Source organism: Opisthocomus hoazin, chromosome 1 (assembly GCF_030867145.1).
Source record: "Opisthocomus hoazin isolate bOpiHoa1 chromosome 1, bOpiHoa1.hap1, whole genome shotgun sequence".
In the NCBI taxonomy this organism is placed as follows: domain Eukaryota; kingdom Metazoa; phylum Chordata; class Aves; order Opisthocomiformes; family Opisthocomidae; genus Opisthocomus; species Opisthocomus hoazin.
Genome location: NC_134414.1, coordinates 30,207,709 through 30,229,822, shown reverse-complemented (window position 1 = coordinate 30,229,822; position 22,114 = coordinate 30,207,709). Strand labels below are relative to the sequence as shown.

Genomic DNA, 22,114 nt, shown 5'->3' with positions numbered 1-22,114 from the left:
CACGTCCCAGCCCAGCTGCACGGCTTCTGGGCTGGAGCTTGCACGCAGCCAGCTCACCTGGAGCACGTGACAGCGGAACACGCATCTGCCGCTGCTTGGCCGTGTAGTTGCGTGCCGGCTTTGACCTCAGGTTAGCTCAAGTTGAGATCGCGTGTCATTCAGCAAGGAAGAGGAAGCGACCCACAGCGGGCTCCAGCCCTTCTCTGCTTTCCCAGGCAGTCTGTACCTCTGTCTATGCTTTCCCCACAGCATCCCAGGCTCGTGTGACTTGGGACCAGGAGAAGGATTTGCAGTCCCTTGTTATCAGTCAGTTGGAAATTCGATTTGCAGAGGTGGCTTTGTTTAATTATGGTTTTAGTATGGTCATAGTGTGCAGGGAGTGCCACAGCAAGCCATAAGCCTGTGCCTGAGCTGGCTGGCAGACGTATGCAATGATACATCCTGGCGTTGGTGAGGTCCCACGCTTACCTGCCCCGAGGATCTTTGCCGGGGCACATCTCAGCGCCCATCCTGCCTGGGTTTCCTCACTGTGGGACTCTGAGTCGTGGCTGGAGCATTCACCCAACCTCATAGTCCCTGAGGTTGTAAGCTTTACAAAGACACAGGGACCTGGTTGGTGTCTCACAGGGCTTTTGGAGATCTTTTCCTGTGTCCTAGCAAAACGGGGCTTCTGGTTTCTGTAATCTCTTGGGCTCTTTCTGCTTTTGAGGTCGTGATCTTTAAATTTATGCGGTGAGTAAACAGAATCATAATCAGATCTGAACTTATCAAGCTTTGAGATATTAATGGACCTAAAAATAACTGGGCAGTGGTAGTTAAGACATGGTAGAAAGAATAATAAAATATTTTTCAATTATTAGTTAACATTACCTAGAGTTTGAGAAGAAGATATTGGGTAAAGAAGAAGAGGGAGACTGGTTCATAACATAATATGATGTTCTTCTTGTAAATACCTTAGATATATTAATGGAGAGAAGGACTGACTCATACCTCATTATAAACTTTTTTGTAAACTTTTCTGTATTGACAGGCGCTATCAGAATCACTTTGCAATTCTTTCATTTCACTTCTCTCTCTGAAGTGTTTTTCGGCTTTATTCCTCTGCAGGATGATGGCCTTCCAGAGAATGAGCATCAGCTGTCAGTAGCTGGGAAGATAAAGAAGCATTTCAACACAGGCCCTAAACCGAACAGCACAGCAGCTGGAGTTTCTGTAATAGCAGTAAGCATCTGAAATACACACCTGAAACACTTCAATATGTGCCCACAAGACAGTATGTGTTTAGGACATGCCACCAAAAGAAACCGGCGAGGGTTAATCTTTAGATAATTTGAGTGTTTAATTAATATACACAGTTAGATGGATATTCTGCACAATTTCTCCTTTGATTCTCCTTGTGAGTCACATTGTTATTTAACAGCCCTAGCAGATCAAACAGTACCCACACTTCCACATTTTACCACAAGATCAGTGGACCTGACTCCAATGTAGATTCAACAATTCAAGCTGTGGGGTCATGACGGGATCATGACATTTTACTTGGCAGCAGGATCATCACATGGATTGGGGCCACACAGAGGTTGTGTTAGAACTTTACAATGAGTGGAAATTATTTTGAAATTGTAACAGAAAATCTGTATTGCAGCCTGAACTTCTCTTCTCTGAAGACATCACAGAGAGCTATGATGCCTCACTGCTACCTTCATAGTTGATATGAGTCTAGCCACTTCAAATTTAGCTGAGCAGCGGCGTTTTATTGTACTGCCACATGCAAGCTGCTTCCCTTTAGGCAGAAGGGCTTAACTGGGTAAAGACTTAATGGAGCTCCTTGCTGCCTTCTGTCATGTTGCAACTCCAGTCTAAGCATTCCAGGTTAGAACATGTCAGAGCTTCTGAAACCAAGCTTGACCAAACTTTTGACCAAGCTTTACTGAGGTTTCAGTGGCATCCTCAGTGTAGCATACATGGCATACATTTGTATTTTTTTCCCAAAGAGGAACATGTGTGTTACTTATACATGCGCACAGAATATATTCAGTGTTTTATGAGATTATTCATACTAATGCCATCGAATAGCAACATGCACATCCTTTACATTTTTGATACATCTGCCTGTGTTTGTAAGCTTTTCTTTATTACTCATGGTAATGTTAATGCTCCAAATAGTCACTAAAAAGAAGTGACACATTAAACATAACCATTCCCATATCGGATTACTCAGTGTTCATTCCCAGCTTCCATAAATTGCAGGTGGTGTGACTGCACATGTACGCTCTCTTGTACTGTTTCCACTTTCATGTTTCTCAGCTCAGCCCCTCCAGTGGTGAGTTAAATCAGCATGAAGTAAACTCAGCTCAGCACATGCAATCTGGCTCACAGGTGTGAACCGTTTGTGCAGCAAAATGAATACTCTCTCAAAGTTACTTGGTAGAAGTACTTAAAATTTCAAGCTGTGCCTCTCATATTTTTTCTTTACTCTTTCCAACCCTGAACGTCCTCAACATGGAAGCAAGTTGTTTCTCATGCTTTTCCTAGATTTTCTCAGTCATCAGCTAACATAGTCAGCATTTATTTATTTTCATTTTTAAGCAATAATACTGCAACAACTCTCCCACAACTAAAACATCACATACCCATTGCTCATCTGAAATGCAGGTATGTTCTTATAGACTAGCTGAAACCGTGTTCCTTTCGAATGGACTGCCAGCACGCTTGTCCATGAGAATTACTGCTCAGATACTTCAAAGCTTAAAAGCGAGAAATGATGCCTCTGTCCTCATCCATCCCTCGCCTCCTTTATGTTTTTAATATCCCCACCCTCCTCTTTTTTTTTTCTTTGCCCCAGTTGCTCTGCCAAGGAATTGTTTACAGCAGTTTGACACTGGAGTAATGAAAAAGGCACTGTAGTGAATCTTTCCACTGCAAAACATTATACATCAGGAAAAAAAATGTGTATGTTTAATTATATTGTTATTGGCTTTTATTTATTTTTTAGAGTTTGAAAATGTAACAGATTATTTTTAGTGATCATCTCTGTGCATGAAAATCATACTCTGGCACAATTAATCCTGCAACTTGGCCTATAAAGTAGAAATGTTTAGAATATTTTTATACAATTCAGAAAGTGGTTTGATTAGCTTGGGTCAATTATTTGCTAAAAACTTTAAAGATATGGGGAAGTATAGACTTGTTTAGTGTTTTGGTAACATTCCAGAAAGCTAGATAATTTTGATTTTAAGAATAAATTACCTTTAATATCTACAAAACTAATTTGATAAGCAAAATAAAGCCAAAAGCAAAACAACAAAACCTTTAATTGTTGTTTCTGCATTTGAAAGGATACTTGACAGACATTTGATATTGAAATCATCAGGATTTTACATCTGGGAATCTTCCTTTAACTGTGCAATCTCAAATATCATAGAAATAAATCTTATTAATGAAGCCTGCTCTACATTTAGGATTTTCAAAGTATGTACAGATGCTGTAACATTGTTCAGCACTGAATATGTGCACGACGTATATTTTCTACAAAAATACTGTTTTATTGTGCCTGCCCGTATGTTTACTGTAACTTTTTGAGAGAGTGCTTGTGTATATAATATATAGAGATGCCTTCTATGTATTATATAACACATCTGTGTTTGTGTGTGTATGTTTGTGAAAATGTGTTAATATGTGCATATATTTATATATCTTAATAGTATAAGAGATAAATATTAGCATTATTTTGAGTTTTATAACTCTATTTATGTACAGAGCAGCTAATCTGTGGTATTTAGTTTTTTCTTCGTCCTCACACTGGTATGATATTATATGCTTGTTTTATTCAGTGGTAAGAAGTAACACACCTCAAAGATCTCAACCACTATTTATCATATGCACCAATTAAAACTATAATATGAAAATTAAGTTCCTAAAGATGTGTTTGTGGTCAGCTTGACTGTGAGGAAGCTTGAAGCCTTGTATATTTTATATACATCTACTGTGGCTACTGCTTCCTTCAGTAATGTCCAAATAGATTGCATTGACTCCTTTGGTTCAGACTCGGATCTGCTGTGTTGGTGTGGTGATCTTCAGTAAAAGTTGCCTCTGAGCATTCAGGGCAGAGACATACTACAAGATCTCGTGCATGTGTCCAGGCTTCAAGTTCATCCACATTTGAAAGGATTTGTCAGTTTGGACAAACTACAGTAATGAATGTGTTGTGCATGCGTAGCAAAGTAGTTCCTTTGCTGATGTAGCAGAAGGTGATTGCTCAAGCAAAATTAACTGCACAGGCAAAGAGACTTTTCTGTTGATACATTAATACCTCGTTAAAAGGTCTGCCAGCATAACTATGTCAGCTGGGAAAAAAACTCTCTTAAACCAACATAGCTTTGCCAGCAAAAATTTGAATTGGAGGGCCAGCTTTTAAAACAGCAAGAGAATTAACAAGTCCCTAAAAACCCCTGCTTGCTGACGGGAGAGTATGTAGGAAAAAGATCGCTTTACTTGCCCTGTTCTTAAACTCTTGTCATAGGCACTGACTGCCGGTCTCTGTAGGGGACAGGGGCTGGGCGAGTGCCCTTCCGGTCTGTCAGAATGGCCGCGTTACCCTTAAGTGTGTGTCAAAATACTTACAGGATCAGGTTTCTCAGGCAGCTTTCCAACAGGAACAGGATTTTGTAGTTCCTTGGTGGTGTTTATAAAAGATACTGCAGTAAAAACATAAAACCAGACTTTTACAAAGTAGTCTATTTAATATTTGGGGATCATTTTTTTCCTTCAGTTCTCCAAGGATGTCATCCCATTTGTTTTTTCCTTTGGCCACAAAACAATACCCTGTGTCTGTATCCTCTGGGCTGTAATGACAGCGGCTAGAGTGACCGAGAGCCGAAATCATCTTTTGAGAATGCTTCCGAGATCCAGAGGTGTGCTGTAATTCCATAGATGAACTGAGCATCGTTTAATTTGTGTTCTTGTCTGAAGTGTTAAAGCCTTGCCTGTATGTTGTCGCTTTTGTGCTTGTATTTTTGCCATTGTTAAGACAGAGGAAAAGACTAATGATAATTCTCTGTTAAGGTTGTATGAGGTCTCTGTCTTGGCAATGGGAGTAAACTCCAGCTGGACACTTAGAGGAATCAAGTAGGACAGCAGAAGAGAAAAGCTGCTCAGAAAGTTGGTGCAGCTCTGTGCCTCTTGCAGAGTCCTCTGGCGTGGGGCCACTGCCCGCAGTCCAGCAAGGGAAAGGCAGCGGGTGGGTCATTGCCCTGCACTCCGCCGACTCTGAAATAGAACCACAAATTCGAAGTGGTGTTTTTAGAGGTGGGACTTCTCAGGTGGCGTGGAAGAGAAGCCAAGTTTAGTCTGTCAGTTTTGCTTGGCTTGAAGAGGAACCCGTGCCATGGATGTCCCTTCCCGTCTATTGTCTGTGTTGTCCCGGGATCACAGTCCCCAGTCGGGTTTCTCATGGTGGGATTTCCACACCCATGAAATTGCTTCAGCTCGTGTTAGGAAGCAGCTCTCCCGATTTGCTCTTTATTACTTTTTAGCTATTCGATTTTAGGGCAGTAATTTTGTTCTGCCTTTTAAGAAAACGTCCCTTGTGTGTATTATTTTGTGTGCAGCGTGAAAGGAAGCCAGTAGATGGCAATAGTAGACCAGTAGTAAAGCCAACAGAAAATTCACTCTACGCACAAGATTCTCATGGTTTTAACCAGGAAACGTCCTTTAAATAATTCTAAATAAGATGAAAGTGGTATTGTTTTAACAAAATGGAATAAATGATTAAATTCTACACTTGCAGAGGACTCATCAAGAAAAATTTAAATTTGCAGTTAGCTCCTAGCTACCCTTGAAGTGGTTGGTAACTAGAAATGTGATGAACTGCTGTTCTGAATTTAGAGTTGGAAACTGTCATCAGTATTGGAAATATATGCCACGCTCTTACTGAAGCACAAAATGGCCTTTTCTCTTCATAGGGCAAAATGTGAAAATCATCACAACTAACAATTTTAAAGTGGGCAGAGTGTCTCCCTCAAGATGTTTTCCCCAAAATTTTTGTTTAACTCAGCTAAATGATGTGTCCACTGTCTGTTAGTGCAGCACAGAAGGATTAGAGAATACAACACGTTTTCTTTGTTCCTATGCACATGATTCTGCTAATGATAAACTAAACTTAAAAGATCTATATTCCTTAACTAATATCACGAGCACGCTTTCCTGGACACAATATTAAGTTCATTTCCATTTTGACTTTAATTGGTGCAATTTTAAATGGAATAGTTTTGTACTGTTATCTTTTTGAGCATGAGGTGTAAGCTGAAATGATAAACAATGTTATTCATGGCTCTGCGTAGTCCTGCTCTCCAAGGTTAACGCATTTTTAGAAATGAATTACCATGATTGATGTGGTATCAAAACCTGATTCTTTTCATCTTTACTCATTCCATGATTATGAAGCAGTCTAATTTAAGCCTTGTGTAGTCTGTCTAGCCTGCTCCTTGTGATGGTTGCACTGCATTTTTTTTTAATTATTAAACCTCTCAGTTTAATTGCAAAAGATAATTTTCCATTACTGGTACGTGCAACTTAAAAGGACACTTCTGTCTTCGGAGGTAACAAGATATTTGTCAGACTTTTAAATGAATGCATTATGCATTAAGTAACCTGTTTCACAAACTCCATTTTAGTTTGAATAAATTGGATTCTCATTTAGCAAGACGAAATCTAGAGTTAGTATCTTTTATTTCTTTGCTTTTTTTTTCTTTTTCATTTTCATCTCCGGTACGCAGCGTTAGGATGTTAGATAAGTGCCTTCTGAAAGTGAACACAGTAAATATGCACTAAATAAGGAACAGCTTGCTCTGGAGTCTGAATTCTTTAGCCTAATGTCGATCCACTGAGTTGCCCCGTTTCTCTCTGCTCAGCTGGACCACGGGTTTACCATCAAGCGATCAGGGTCTTTGGACTACTACCAACAACCAGGAATGTATTGGATAAGGTATGAGATGGTGCAGCACCAACAGTCAGTGTTTCCATGGCAACGTGCTGGCAGTCTCCATTAACCAGTTCCTTCAGTGGATAAACATGCTTTTTGATTTGTTATCCGGTCCATATGCTGCTTTATCAGTTTCGTTTTAATCTTGATTGAGATGCCACACCCCCTCATTCCCTTTCTTCACCCATCCCTCACACCCACATCGCCAGCTTTCTCTTCATCGCACATGCTCAGTATCAGTTTCCCCTATAGTTAAAAGGACAGTGTATATAGAAAAATCGACTAGATATGCTGAAGTACGCACCCTCCCCCTCCCTATTGCTTGTTAAGGCATCTGCTTCCCCTGCGCTCCTGGTTTGAAACACACGGAGCAGCAACAGGCACTCAGCATATATTTTCCTCTTTTTCCATGCGAGATGTGGAGCTATATACTGTCATTTTAAACCCACTAAACACAATCCTTACCTTAGATTGAACAATGCATTTACATAACGCGGTTCGTAGAAACTCTCCCAAGTTCAATGAAATACAATGCATTGTATGTGCTGGTAAGCTTGTGTTTCTAACAATGCATTCTTTCTCTTTTCTTTTGAAAACCCTTCTGATACCTATTTGTTTTGATTTGATTTTTTTAAATATTGCATGAGTCCTTTGAGTATATTTTCTTCATTGTGTAACTGTGCCAGGGTTGTTGTTAGCTGGCTTAACCTGTATGATAAAATGGGACTCTGGGTGGGAGGGGGATATTCTGGAGCAGGGGCAAGCAGGGATCCAGGTCTGATAGCCCACACGAGGCCCGTGCACCTCCTCAATCAATCCAGAGTCCTGGAATTTCCATCAGGTGGTTATTTTGCTGGCTTTTTTCCTCCTTATTACTCACAAGACCTGCATTTTGATAGCTGGAGAAATTTTTAAGTTTTTTGCAAAACCTGCGTTTTCTAACAGTGCAGGGATTGAAGCCTTTAAAAACTTGTCTGTGAGGTATTTGGAAAAACCCAGCAAATTAACCACATCAGCGAAACAGCAGAGATGGTCACTGCAAGTAGAACTCCCACCTTGGATTGTTTCACCGAGTGCATAGACTGGGCTACAGCACAGTTTCCACAAAACCCAGCAGTTCCCTGAGCTCACACTGAGGGTTAAGTAGACTCTGACATGGATGTTCTGGGGAAAGCAAAACCAAAAATAATCCTACTTTTCAGGCAAGAAGTAGAAAAGTAGTTCCCATCCATCAGCTGAACGTTGGCTAGCAAGGACTGAGAAACACTCACTCCAAGCGCTTAAATGTGCAACAGGGTCTGTAATTCCAGCCTAGTGCACTTGCATTGGTGACTGTAAACCTACCACGACCTGTGAGGACAGCACAAAACCTGCTTGGTCTGTCTTGGCACTTGGCATCATGCTTCGCAGGTTCCAGCCCCGGAACGCAGCTGACTGAGAGCTGGCAGCACAGCAGCTGTGCTTTTTGATTTTGAAGAAGGGAGTAATGGGGCCTGAGTGCCCAGCTTTTGCTAAGTGTGGGTTTGATAATATTAGAGGAATTTTTATTTTCTGCTCAAGAAGGAAAGATGGTGGTTTGTGCTGGGCAGGACTTTGTCAAATAGTTGCAAATTTAATGCCTCCTCTGTAAAAAGAGGGAAAGCTCACATGAGCTTTATTTGTCTTCCTAGAGTTTAATTGCTATCCACAATCAGCTTGCACTCCTGCTCTGCTTTACAATTTTTATTTTACACCAAAAAAAAAATCTGTCTTTCCATTTGCCGTACACAGTGTTTGGATCTTTTAAAACCCCAGCTTCATGGGGAGCAGACCACCAGAAACAGGAGCCTGTGAGAAAAGCGAGCATCTCCTCTCAGATTGGCCTTGACTCAGTTTAACTGCATAGACCAGATTTTGAAAAAAAACATACGCATTTTGAGGATGTAGGGGAGGAAGACTCTAATTCTGCAACTTGGGAAATAAATAAACGCTATAAAAAAAAAAAAAGGCATTTGACTAAAGCACTAGTAATGGCTGCCATCAGCATACAAAATGACACATCCCTGAATAATGGGCTGGAGCAGATGGGCGATAATCTCTCTTATTCATACATAAACTGCTCTGTTTTCCAGCTGGGGGCAGTAACAACAGTGTTTATAATTAGTGCTTTCCAAACAAGGCACCTAGCGTGGCAAGGCAAATTGGGAGAGCAGGGCTCCTAGGCGTAGATGCTCTAATTAGGAAATGCTAGAACATACCCATCTAGGGGGTACCTCCGAACAAGCACTGCCCTGTGTTCGGTCGTCTTTCATCTCCAACAAACAAGCAACTGTGGTAGTGACCAACTTTTTAATCTAAACAAAGCCATTTCGATTTAGCAAGTGCTCTAAGCATAAATATGAAACATATGAAAAGGTTCATCCATTCCTGTCTATAAAACAGTTAATTTATCACAGGCCCATGAAAATTAACCTGAATTCACAAGTACGGCCGAAAAATGAAAGCGGGTCCCAAGCAAAATGTAATACTCCTTTTGTTAGTATTAAACTACTCGTTTCTTCTTGCACTCCTTTGATCATTTTCATCCCTAGTTTCAAGCAGTCTTCTAAAACATCTTTTTAAACGGCACTATTTCCTCCTTCAGTCAACCAGAAAACCTTTTCCTTTCTCCGCCTAAAAGACTTTCCTATTCAAAAAGTGCCTCAAAGTCCCAATTTTCTGAGCACTCGTTCTGCATCCTGTTTTATTCTCTTTCAGTAAGATAATATGGACAAAAGAGACTGGCTTTTTTGAGACACTAGAATACAACACACCTTATATGAGATATAATGCCTGGAAAATCTTACAGTGTTCCTTGAATATGATGAACAGGAAAATCACAGGGGCCAAATCAGTAAAACCATTTGGACCCCAGACTACTCCATGTTTTAGAAGCAGCCCATCTAATGCTGTCAGGACATCAGCCCTGCAATCAGCAGTGCAGAAAAGGCCAGAGCAGCATCAGCAGGGAAGGAGATCTGGAGGTGCCAGTGAAACCCCTGCAGTCTGCACTGCCCCAAGGCTGGTGAAACTTATTGGTCCTGATAGCCAGGAAAGCCAGCCTTGATGTAGCTGGGTGATGCCCATGGTGCAATCACATCTCCATTCACCCCAAACTGCCGATGTCAACTCAAGTCAAAGACAGCAGAGATCACCCATCTCTGAGCAGAGGTACAATGTTTGGAATTTCTCTTTTTTCCTCCGAAGTCAGCCCATTCTCTGACAGATCTCTTTGTAAAAGGGTTAAAGCCAATGTACTAATCTTTTATAATATCCCTTCTACTGGAACTCAGCAACAGTGACCACAAAAAAATCCAGATGGCACCTGCGTTGTCCATCAGAAATACCCTAACTGACAGATTTACTTTACTATAAGAACTTTTCTTTAATATCTGCTTAACTGAGACTTTTTAAATAGTTTATGTGATTCAAGTTTTTTGGCTTTCTTGTAAGTAAGCCAGAATATTAAGAGTGAAAGTGTTTCAAGCCTTCCCCTTAGCCCTAGGCATTGCAGTCCCAGGTCCATAGCCTTCTTCAGCTGCGTTACCTGTTCCTCATAATGGCAGCCCATTTTGAAGGCGTAATGCTTTGCGTAACTTATCAGTGTTTCCTTCAACCCTGAACTGCATGACTAGTTTTGGTTTATGTCCGAATCTTAACATTACATTAATCTGCTACCAACTGAATGGCCTGAATTTTATGCCTTTTCTGGGCTGATTCAGAAGCACCAGAGAGGATGTATCTAATGTAAAATATTAGTATGTTAGTATATGTAGTATTATATATAAGATTAGCATAAAGTGTTAGTGTGTGTTATTTTTAATATACCAACAGACACTATATAAAAGCTAAAGGAGCAAAATAAAAACCAGGAAATGTATGGGAAGGTCATTAATGATCTTATCTATCTAATGACAATAGCAAGGAGATAAGTTACATTGGATACTTAATGAAATCATCAATCCAGTACATACTGAACTCATAAGATACTGGATTTTTAAAATACAATTCTCACTGTCACAGTTGAAAAAGTGTCTGAATAGCTAATTTGAAAACCTGTAGTTCCGTCCTCTGTGTTTGGTTCCTTTACTATGTATCTGTCGATCTACTTGCACCTGTCCCAAGTGGATACAATACACTTTCAGGTCAAAAGTTACAGCCAGACATCTTGGCAACGGGACACGGAAGTTGGGAATCAGGCTTGCTATCTGTTAGGTGCCATTTTTAATACCGTGAATATTGGTAAAAACAGGCAAACATCTAACCTAATTTAGAATCTCTTCTCCTGCTCCTTGACTAAGAAAACCACAGCTGATTTACAAACTGTAAATAAAATTCATCCATGCAAACAACTTGGCACTAAGTCTCTTCCACATGTAATTGAAACCAGCTGAGGAATCATGTCTCTAAGATGGGGTGATGTCAAAGAATAAATACAAACTTAAGTATAGCAATATGAATTCAGCAGTTGTATGTGTAGAATACTTGTCTTTGTATTCACACACCAATACGGTACAAAGCATACATCAAGTTGATTTGGTTTTCTTTCTTTTTTATTTTCATTTTAGCTAAATTCCATGCCAGAAGTTACATGGTGCGCTAAAGCACTGGCCTTTTGTATTTGGAGGTCTAGGTTCAAATCCACTCGATTAATTTGTCCCCTCGATGTGGTCATTTGCACGTCTCCAAATCGCCGTGTAACTTGACTTAGTTATAGCTTGTGCCTGAGGGGCTAAAAGTAACGTGTCATTCGCTCCTGGACTGAGGTGCATTGCTAAGTTTGAAGTACTCTCCAAAAAGTGTCTTGAATCATGAATCAATCATATATATATATATATATATATATATGTGTGTGTGTGTGTGTATATATATCTATATATGTATATAACCTGAAAACCCATGGAAAAAATAAAAACAGGTCAGACTGAAGGGCTGCCTGGCTCGTGCCACAAGCATTGTTTCATGGTCATTTTTGCAGTAGGGAAACGTGCCTTTACATATCTCAACGTATTGAGGTCACTAGCCAGAAGCTTAAGGAAATAGGATAAAATTATCTAGATGTGAACATTTAAATACCTGCATATACATACATGTATATAAAAGAATGCACTGGAAGAAAAACACCACTGTTTCAATAAATATGTCCATGTAATTCCACACACTAAAAAAAGCATCACGAAAATAGCAAACAAATTGCAAATATGCTCCTGCAGAATGAAAGCGAGTGAAGGGTTTCTTAGATTAATGCATGAACAGCTGCATCCCCAGTTCAGTCTCCTGGCTGGTATGAATAATGGATGGGCTAAGAGGCAAAATGCACAATAATGTTCTTTTATTAATGAAATGAATATGTATCTATATTTGGTGGCCACCAGTAAATTAAGACAAGTGAAAAGAAAAACGGTCACTGCTTGCATTCATAAAATGCAGTTGCTTCAATCCAATAATTACTGACCTGACAGAAAATATCACCCCATGGCTAAAATAGGTGCTTCCCACTCCAGATACAACATATAAATTAAAGCAGTTGTAGTTTTTGAATTTCTTTCCATAAACACAGAGTTCAATGTTTTCCAAGAAAAATGAGCTTTCATGGCTCAGGAGTCCTGCAATGTGAAGACACAGAAATCAAGAAGAAGACAATCCCTGTGGCAGAATCCTGGAAAAATGCTAACTGCACCTAAGTATGTAGGTGACAGAAACAATTATTTTAAAATAATGCTCCATTACTTCAAATTAAATGCATTTCCAAAAATGGCTTGTTAACCAGTTGGTGCTGGGTGTCAGGATTACTAAATGTTGGTGCAAAATACATTAGTGCTTAATGAAGTGCTTCAGACCCATCAGCACCAAACTATTAGAGGCAATCCACTTATCTGCTGCTGGATAAGGAGCTCTACATTTCCTCATGTGGATTGTAAGAGGACAGCCGCATATCTTAAATAAGAATGCTATCCTTACATTTTAGTTGCCGTTACTATCATATACTGCTCAAAGTTCTCACTCTCTCACCTCGAGCTGGGAAAAAAAAAGAATGTCAAAATGTGATAATGAAAATCTGGGATTGGCAGCCCTGTGAAGCATAAGTGCACTTCAGATCCTCTTATTATTTATTGAAAGAGTAGCTTAAAGCAGAAATGCCCTGGAAAACCATAATGGACTGGTTCATGCACTGGCGAACCACCCAGCTGAATAGTAGATGAAATAATAAATCTATTAAACCAAGGCAATGCGTATGAGAGGCCTTTGTTACAAAAACAACAGCAATGATGAAAAGGCTGATTTTTGGAACATGCCCACGTGAACAAAGGTGTACGGTAGGTGAAAATTACTTATAAAACACATGCAGTCCACACTCCAGCGTATCTTACCATCTCCCCTGCGTTCCAAAGCGTTAATCTATCATATTATGAAATTCTTTAGAGGTAAAAAGAACTGTGACCTCTTTAAAGGAAAACTCGCATTTGTGCAGAATGCAGACTGGCCGTACTGCCTGGCAGTGTGAGAGACACTGGAAGTGCAAAGCGTCATTGCAACGTTGGGCAGAATAAGGCCCATCTTGCCAGTTCTACAGGGTTTGTGAGCGCTCTGTGGCCAGCTCTGACCCATTCTGTGGTTCTGACACGTGAAACACTAAATGTTAGAATATGACCTGTGTAGTTTTACTTTCACTAGGTAAATGCTCCCTTCTTTAGCTCTCCATGGCTTTACACATTTTTATTCAATAAGCTCTTTGGGGGAGAAAGGCTCTGAATGTCCCTCAGCCCAGGAAAGTAACAACAATAATGCCCCTGAGTTTACAAGCATACCTTTATAAAGACCAGTTAGGCCAAATTCGACTTGGGATACAAATGTAAATATCACAGGAGTTTGCTGAAGGGTTATGGAGCCACAAATATTTGGTCCTATAAACTACAGCATAAGGTGCTGGGTGAGGTGGGATCATCAGGTTTTTTTGCTTGGTATTTTTGATTAATGAGACAGGAAGTTCCTTTCTGTACATTTAAACAAAAACATCCAAAACTTCCCTCAAAATAGTAGAAAAGTAGTATCTTGAGGTTTATTTTTTAAAGATATCTTTAAAATGATGTCCTAATATGTAATTATCTAGTTAGTTCAGTAATTTCATAATTTTGTCCTTTAAAAAAACCAATACCCTAGTCTAAATTTCAAAAAGAATCTTTTATTCAAGAGTATTCACTTCTGTGTAACTTACCTAATTTTAAATACCTTCAGTTTTTACATATGTATTTACCATTCTCATGCAGCAGATTTTAAAAGTAAATTTTGAATCTAATACAAGTATTTTTATTAATTCCGCTAGAAATGTTTAAACTTCTCAGAGCAGAGTATCTATTACCTCAGGATGATGCGATGTGGTTTAAACTTTATATAAATGCTGATTTCCTGTAAGCATAAAAAAATCTTTTAAATGAAAATCTGTATTTTATAGAATGGTAATTTATGCCATTCTTTTCAATTTTCACACAAAATTACATACTGTATGCAGTATATTCACTGCGTGTAAAAGATCTAGGTACTCTTCTGTTTCACATTAAAAAATAATCAAAACCTGAATTGGTTCAAGGCTGAGAATTGTAGAAGGCATTGAAAATACTAATTAGAGCTCTTAACCAAAAGATTAGCAGTAAACAAAGAAATTCTGAGCAGATGAGAAGTGCTGGATTTTGTAGCGATTGTTATTTAAAATATAGAGATGAAGTTATCGAAGTTAATTATTTTACCCCTTTAAGATATTGCTATGTAGATTCTAGACACAAAAGTAATAGTTCAGCAATTTAGCCTAACTAAATCCATTTGCTATAGTAGCTCTGCACTCTCGTCCATCTTTCTGTCTATTTCATCACTATCGAATGCTGATTGCATTATTTTGGAGCAGGGATAGCTATAATGCTATTCGGCACCGGTATGATGGATTTAGTTTTCATTTTGTTCTCAAAAACATGTTGGCTTTCCTCTCCTATGAGGGTCACACTATAACTGGTAAATTTTTTAGAGAAATCAGTCATGTATATCTCAAGAGAAAACAATAAATCCTTTGAAGTAGAATAACCTTTTGGCTACATTCTTTTAAATAGAGATATTCATACTAAGGACAAATTTTACAAGTCTTTGCAGTTAAACCATTCTCGGAATGATCTTTGCCTCCAGTGCCATGATCAGATATTTGTTTGCATTTTATATGTCATCTTACTAGCCACCTGCCTTTTCCCGTTTTGCTTTTTCAAAAAAATCACGGGCCATGTTTTAAGAAGGCAGCCCTGCTTCCGAAGGCGTCTAACTGTGTGTCAAAGTGCTCGTGCTGAATCAAGGCCACCCTGTTGAACTTGTACTTTTACAGAGATTTCAGGGACCGCAGTCTAATACCCCGTAATCAAGAAAACAGCAAAACCGAGTCCCATGCTTGACATCATTGGCCAGAGCTGGGCTGCCCTTACCTGGGTTGTAGTTTCCCCTTGTAAATGTGCCAGACAAAGCAGCAGAAAGGATGTGGCTAGAAGTGACAGCCATCTTATTATGACTTGCTTTCTCAACAGTGGCAGAAACGGATCAAAATATAAAGCCCATCAAGTAAGCGTTCTTCTTCCCCATTTCTAGATACTTTAGATAGACCTAGATAAAATTAGCATTTAATTTGATAGACCTTGGTTAACAGGAGGACGCAAGGTGGTCAGGCTAAATGGGTCTTTCCGTCAGAGCTCTTCAGCGGTCTCCCTAAGAACATCCATTGAGTGGCATGAGGAGGTGTCAAAGAGCTGGGCTAGCTCCCTTTGGTATTTGTTTTTCTCTCTCTCGTCTGACAACTTCATCACAATCCATCTTTGTTAGCTGATTGCACTGTCTTGAACATGAGTGAGTGTGCATCAGCCTTCATTAGGTCAAATCAAAGACAAATGTACATCTCTGCCTTGCCTGTAGAAACAGATTTATACTTTGAGAAGGGTGGGGAGGAGGTCAGTTGGTATTTGGCTTGAAATTTGAATCTATTAAAGGATGAAATTAATAGCATCCAGAAGTAGAACATATGGCATCCATATATATGGTACTGTATCTGCTCGATGATGTCACGCTACCTCTTAAGGTTTGGGAAATGCACTTTTTAAAGCATTTAGCTATGTTTTGGGCTAAACCTTTCAGACCTGACTGAGACAGAACAGGTTTAATTTGATCTGAACATTTATTATCCCTGGTATTTGCAGGCCACATAAAAACTCATGGTTTTCATTAGCTTTGCATTTCACACACAGCCTAATTTCATTTATTCTTATTTTATGCCCCTGCCAGACCACCGCTCTTGATAAGGAGAGGCAGGTTTTCCGACGAAGACGCAACCAGGATGTGAGGGGACGTTACAAGGCACAGCAAGCTCCACCTGAACTCAACTCCGAATCGGAAGACTATTCACCAAGTTCATCCGAGACTGTTCGCTCACCTAACTCACCCTTTTAATAAAACACTTTTACTCAAAAGTCTTGGCTTTAACCCTTTGAGACCCTGAAAATCCTTCAGACCTGTGTGAAGTGATTACAGCTGATGTATCCAGCAGTAAACGCTGCAATGGTGGAACAGAAAAGGGTGCTCACAGAATCTTTGTAAGAAAAATTTCCTAATTGATTGAAATACTTGTTCTCTGTTTAGATTGCAACTTGCTGCTAATATGATCCTCAAAGGGTTAAGGCTATTTTGCTTTTTTATTTAAAGATAGAAGCAGTGAATGTTTTCATCAGTGAAGCTAGGAACCGCAGTATGTAATTTTAGCACGTTAACCCTCTGAGTAAGTGATCAGCTTAAATCTTGACAACCCACATTAGGGCTTTATTCTGGCTTTTTTGCTTTTATACGCACATATCTTTTATGGTACCCTAAAGTTCCTTGCCAGTTTCTGGCGAAAACAATATCAAACACACTATTGCTTAGGGTTTGCCAATATAGGCATTAAAAATGAAAATAAAATTAAATAAACCGTATCTTCTACAGCAGCTCTTTCTAAACCTGCATCATGCTTCCACAGAGAGTGACTGTCTGTGGAGGATATTATGCAGGCTAAATGGGAAATTCAGTTTAGGTCAGCCTCATAGTTTACAGAATATGACATGATGATGGCCACAAAAGGTTGCTTCCAAATCGTTTGCTGCTAATGACAGTGCAGAGTCTTGGGAAATGGCTTGAGGATACATTCTGTCATGTAATGGTATGTAATGATCTAGTTGAGAAGTTCCTGGTTCCTTTGCCTCATACTCAGAAATGTACAGGCATCCTCTCAACATGACCTGGTTATTCCGGGAGAGTCACTTCTAAAGATTAACATTGATGAGAATTACCCTTAAAAGAGCTAGAGTATTTCTAAATCGTGGAAAATACAAGTCATTTAATATATATGTAATGCCTAAACTGAATTAGCAAAAGTTTTGTCGCAGAATGGAGAAACTAAAAATGATTCACCAGTTCTATTTGTAACATTTAATAAAATGGGCATTTACACAGAGTATACCTATTTCTGGTTTGTTAAAACCTCAACACAGCATTATAGCATTTTATTTAACCAGTGTCCTGAAATTGACTTCCACAGAAATATTACACTTTGTAGACTTTTGCTTCAGATGTGATAATTTGAAAGAAAAATTATTATAAAATCACTCGGCATTTCACTTGAATTAAAAAGGCAACTTCCAAAATCCTGTTCTAAAATAAAAAACAACGTGATGAAATTTATACTTTATCGTATTGCTTATATAAAATGGAAGTTTTCTTCTCTGTAGTTAAAAGTTTCTCACAGTGTTTTAAAAAGTAACATGAATGCAGTTTCCTCTTTCTCCTTGCCCTTTCTTTCTCTTTCTTTCTCCCTTTTTCTTTCATATCGTACAGCTAGAAATAGTAATATGCTACCCAAAAAGATACACCGAGTTTTCTGGTCTGACTGGGAAGTATAAATAATTTTTGGCGGAACAGAGCTAGTTGCCCTCTGTGCCATTTCCATTCTGATTTGTGTTTGCTCAGGGAACTGTTCCTACGAGCAGCTGTGGCAGCGGAGGTGTACCTGCGGCTTGCTGGAGCTAGTGTAATGCTCTTTTGCATTCCTACCTGGAAGTATCAGTTGAACCATATTTCAAGAAACGCGAAAATTGTTTTGTTTCTCCATCCTTAAAAATGCATCTTTCATTGTCTCATTCATGAAAATTTATACATTAAGAGCTCTGAAGATTTCAAATGTGGGCATTTCATCTTGTGAGTCTTCACAGGTGGTACAAGTATTTCATGCAGAAATCAGTTAATTTCACCCAATGTTAATAATCCAGAAGCGAGACATTTAGTCGAAACTAGATCTCCTGTCTTCCTTGGTAGTAGGGATGAGCATTTCCAGGTTGGATTCATCCCCCTTGTCATGGGCACACCTTTTGGGCAGGACTCATGCTTTGATTCACCTATTGCTCTCACTCCATTGACTGTAGAAGGAACTTCTGGTGGAAGCTTACATCAGACACCAAACTTGAGATCATGAGTTTAGTAGAATGAATCTCACCTTAAGCCATAAGGAGACTCTGATCTCTGAATGTATGTCCATGGGTAGAAGGCCTGTGCATGGCCTCAGTTACTCTGTTTGGAACCTGAGTAACCCAAGTGAAGCAAATAGGTGTCTTGTTGGAGAACTCCACAGGGGCAAGAGATTAAAGGATAAAGGAACTGCCACACAAAGTTCTCAGATTTTAAGGTTTCGGAAAGGGCTGTGTCTGTGGCAGATCCTTGACCATGCACATCCAACCTAGAGTCACTGCCGAAAGCGGACCCTTGGTAGATAGGGCACAGCCACCACCATTGTGATGTTAGAGGCTGGAGTTTGGTAACATGTGGATGGGAGAGGGATTATATTTCCATGGGACCACACCCTCAGCCAGGGTAAATCCCACCTTGCCGCTTACCTGCATCAATCAGGATTTACATCAGTAGATCAGGATCTGGCACGTTTTTCCAGCATTGCCCTTCCGACGTCATATCACAGCCTTCCCTCTAGAAGAGATACAATGCAACCACGTAAATGCAAGACATACATTTGGTAATAAAAAAGTGTCTATAAATACGACGTGCTCCTTGAGTTTTGGGAAAATTTGGCATTCTTAAAGCAAAGGCTAATATTCATTCTTCTTAATTATAGAGGGAAGTCAGGAGGGAAAAAAATATGCTTCACCTTAAACGTGAGAAATATTATTCAAAGACCCATCTGGGATTTTCCTATCACCTTTTCTTTGCTTTGGAATACAGGATTATCATTAAAATAAGATGTTTGCCTCCTTCATCTTACACCATCTTGTACTACTTAAAATGTATGTAAAAATAATCTTAGATCCTGAAATCCCTACTCATCCCCAACGTCTTATATGTTTCTGGTCTTTGGTTCATGTTTTATGAACATAACTGTAAAAACATTTAAACTATTTTTAGATCTGTGAGATTGGGTTTCAAATTGCTGATAGCCTCTAGTTAGGCTTCAAGGAAAGGTATCTGGATATTTAAACTGTTTTAAAAGTGGTTTGCATGATGGTTTTAAATATATCCGTATATATTTTTAAATAGAACCATATATATATATATATATGTATGGTTTCATGGAAATAATAATGATTCAGGCTTGTTTGGCAGCAACTGCCCCTTTTCTTGTCTAACCTCTGAATTCCTGGCAATAAGTGAAGACAGAATACATTGCCCTAAAAATACTTGAAGAACCAGTGAAAAAAGAAATCAAAGATAACAGACTATTTCTAATGTGATAATCTGGGAGAGCACATAGCACGCTGTGGTCATTTTACTGTAACGCATACCAGTCCTCTCGACTTCTTTCTTTATTTCCCTTTTGAGTCCTTGCATCGTTTTGGTGCTAAATGTGACAACATTTTTTTTTTTTAAATGCTTATTACATATACAAGGCCAGCTTCCTCCCACCAAGCCTATGTAGTTAGCCTAGATGGATGGCAGTCGTGGTAGGCACCATCTATCACCAAGGAGATAGAGAGAAGCGCTTTGAAAGGGTGATTCAGGTCATCTAATCTTTAATCTCTGGAGAGGCCTGTCGGTCTGATCTTAGTAGTAACAGAATAGTAGAACAGGGTCACTTCCAGCTTAATTCCTCTCAATTAAATATAAGTGGGGATAACACGGACTCCAACCTAAGTGCAATATTCTAGTGAACTTACATGCAGTAAGCAAACTTTGATGTGAAAATGTAGTACTGATGGGTGATAGCACAGGATTAGTTAAATGCTACTGAGCTGGGCGTTGTTCCATCTGGATGTATCCATATAAGAGTAAAGCATCTAATCTTGGGCGATCATCTAGGCTTCCCTTGTATTTGCTAGAGACTGGCTTCTCTAGTGGATGATTAAAAATCTAGGATGGACGAATTGCTCACTAGATGAGATGCCTAGCCTAAATATATTTAAAACATGATTTATTAAGTCATGACGTATGAATTGATATTTCTGTAAGTTACAATTTTCATAGCATTAGTGTACAAAAAATCCAGAATACTATGGTTCTACTCAGAGGGTTAACAGAAAAGCACTAGGCATGCTGATTACATTGGTGTATCCAAACTGCTTTGCTTTTTTAGCCAGTGTTTGCTGATTTTTTCAGAAAATTCTTGGAAAAAATTCAAGTTTGAAATAATTTAAGTGTTGTTGTTTAAGGAATTTCTATAACCAAATTAATCTTATTTTTAGCTTAACTTATCACAGGAATAATATGTATCATTGATGCAGTGTAAGTCTGTAGTTATCAATTTTATTAATTCTACAAGTGATTCCAGAAATCTCTCTTTTTTTAAGTACTTACTATAGAGCTTACAATGGTGGCATAGGTGACTAAGACTGTCTTTCTTATTGGTAAACAAACAATATTGTAATTTCAAGAAAGTCCTAAGAATCAGCTTTTCGGTTTGGTAGTGTACTAGTTAGGGGAAAGCTATCTCATGACATGCATTGTGTAAATCATCTTTGTAGATGAAGATTGTTCATATTAATGAACACATTCTTTTTCCTTGACATTGTAGCAGAAACTGTTTACTTGTTAACGAACAACCAATACATTAATTTGCTTCAGACTGTTAGAGGGGAAAGTGAGATTCCAGTCATTGACAATGTTATTGCTTTACAGTAGCCCTCATCTAATCTAAATGTGGTGCATACTACAATAAGCAAAGCCAAACCTGTGAATAAACTCCTGAAAAAGCCTGGTGGGTCTTTATTCAGTTGGGTGCTCGCATACAGTAGCGTGTGACAGCAGGAAGGCTTTCAAGGATTGTCGAAATGAAAGCGATATATCCACAAATAAGAGCAAAATTGCAATCCTTTCCCTATGGGGCATATATGTTTAAAAAGGAAAAAAAAAAGAAAAGAAAAGAAAAATTGACTCAGAGGTTTGCAGTGCTACTATATTACCACAGGGCAAGTACATTAAATCATTGTTATTTGTTAGCCTGGGGTATATGTTAGAAAATGGCATCTTTTTTATTTAGTTTAGATTGTGGGCAGGGAGACCTTTCCTAATATTTTTGCAGTGCCTGCTAGAGCTGCCGTGGTTAAGGTTGTGTTAGTATTTCCATTATAAACTCTGGGTCTCAAAGGTTTTTAATTTGATCGTAAAAATTTGCTTCAGGCAGAAACTTGGCATACAATTTTTCAGCTCAGAGTGATTCTTTTCCTAAAATATGAGGGAAATCAGCTTGACCTCTTCGAAATTTATTTTCTAAGTGTACACAAACATTCAGACACACAGACACAAACGGGAGCGGCTTCAACAAAGGCAGTTTTTATGCAGCTCATTTCAGACGTGTTAAATTTTCAAGCATATCTCGCAGGTCTTAACTACAAAGGTGACAGCTCAGAACTTTGGGGCATTTTGTAAACCAGGGAGAAAACCCAGTGATCAAGAGGAAAAATGGTCCACATATGGGAGAGTTTTATTTCAACGTGACAAGCATTTAAAGTTTGCACAGTAACGGGTGCATATATATGCCCTGCTGAGTGCTCATGTAATTGCTAAACACATTAGTTAAAGTCATTCCACGTAGCAAACGCTAAATGTGAATATGCTGAATTTCCC

The 22,114-nt window shown here is 39.0% G+C and overlaps 1 protein-coding gene across 3 annotated transcripts in view; it reads left to right on the top strand.

Moving 5' to 3' along the window:
* The window catches only part of DCLK1 (doublecortin like kinase 1), a 265,387-nt gene extending 244,145 nt beyond the window's left edge, over positions 1-21,242 (top strand). For 2 of the 3 annotated variants that reach the window (XM_075420395.1, XM_009938124.2), the window contains 2 exons: positions 1,108-1,221; positions 16,307-21,242. In XM_075420395.1, the coding sequence (XP_075276510.1) occupies positions 1,108-1,221; positions 16,307-16,471 (279 nt within the window). In that variant the 3' untranslated portion in view covers positions 16,472-21,242. Of the gene's footprint in view, positions 1-1,107; positions 1,222-6,911; positions 6,986-16,306 lie in introns of all 3 variants that reach the window. The other variant, XM_075420405.1, reaches the window with a different exon arrangement.
* The last annotated feature ends 872 nt before the right edge of the window (positions 21,243-22,114 follow it).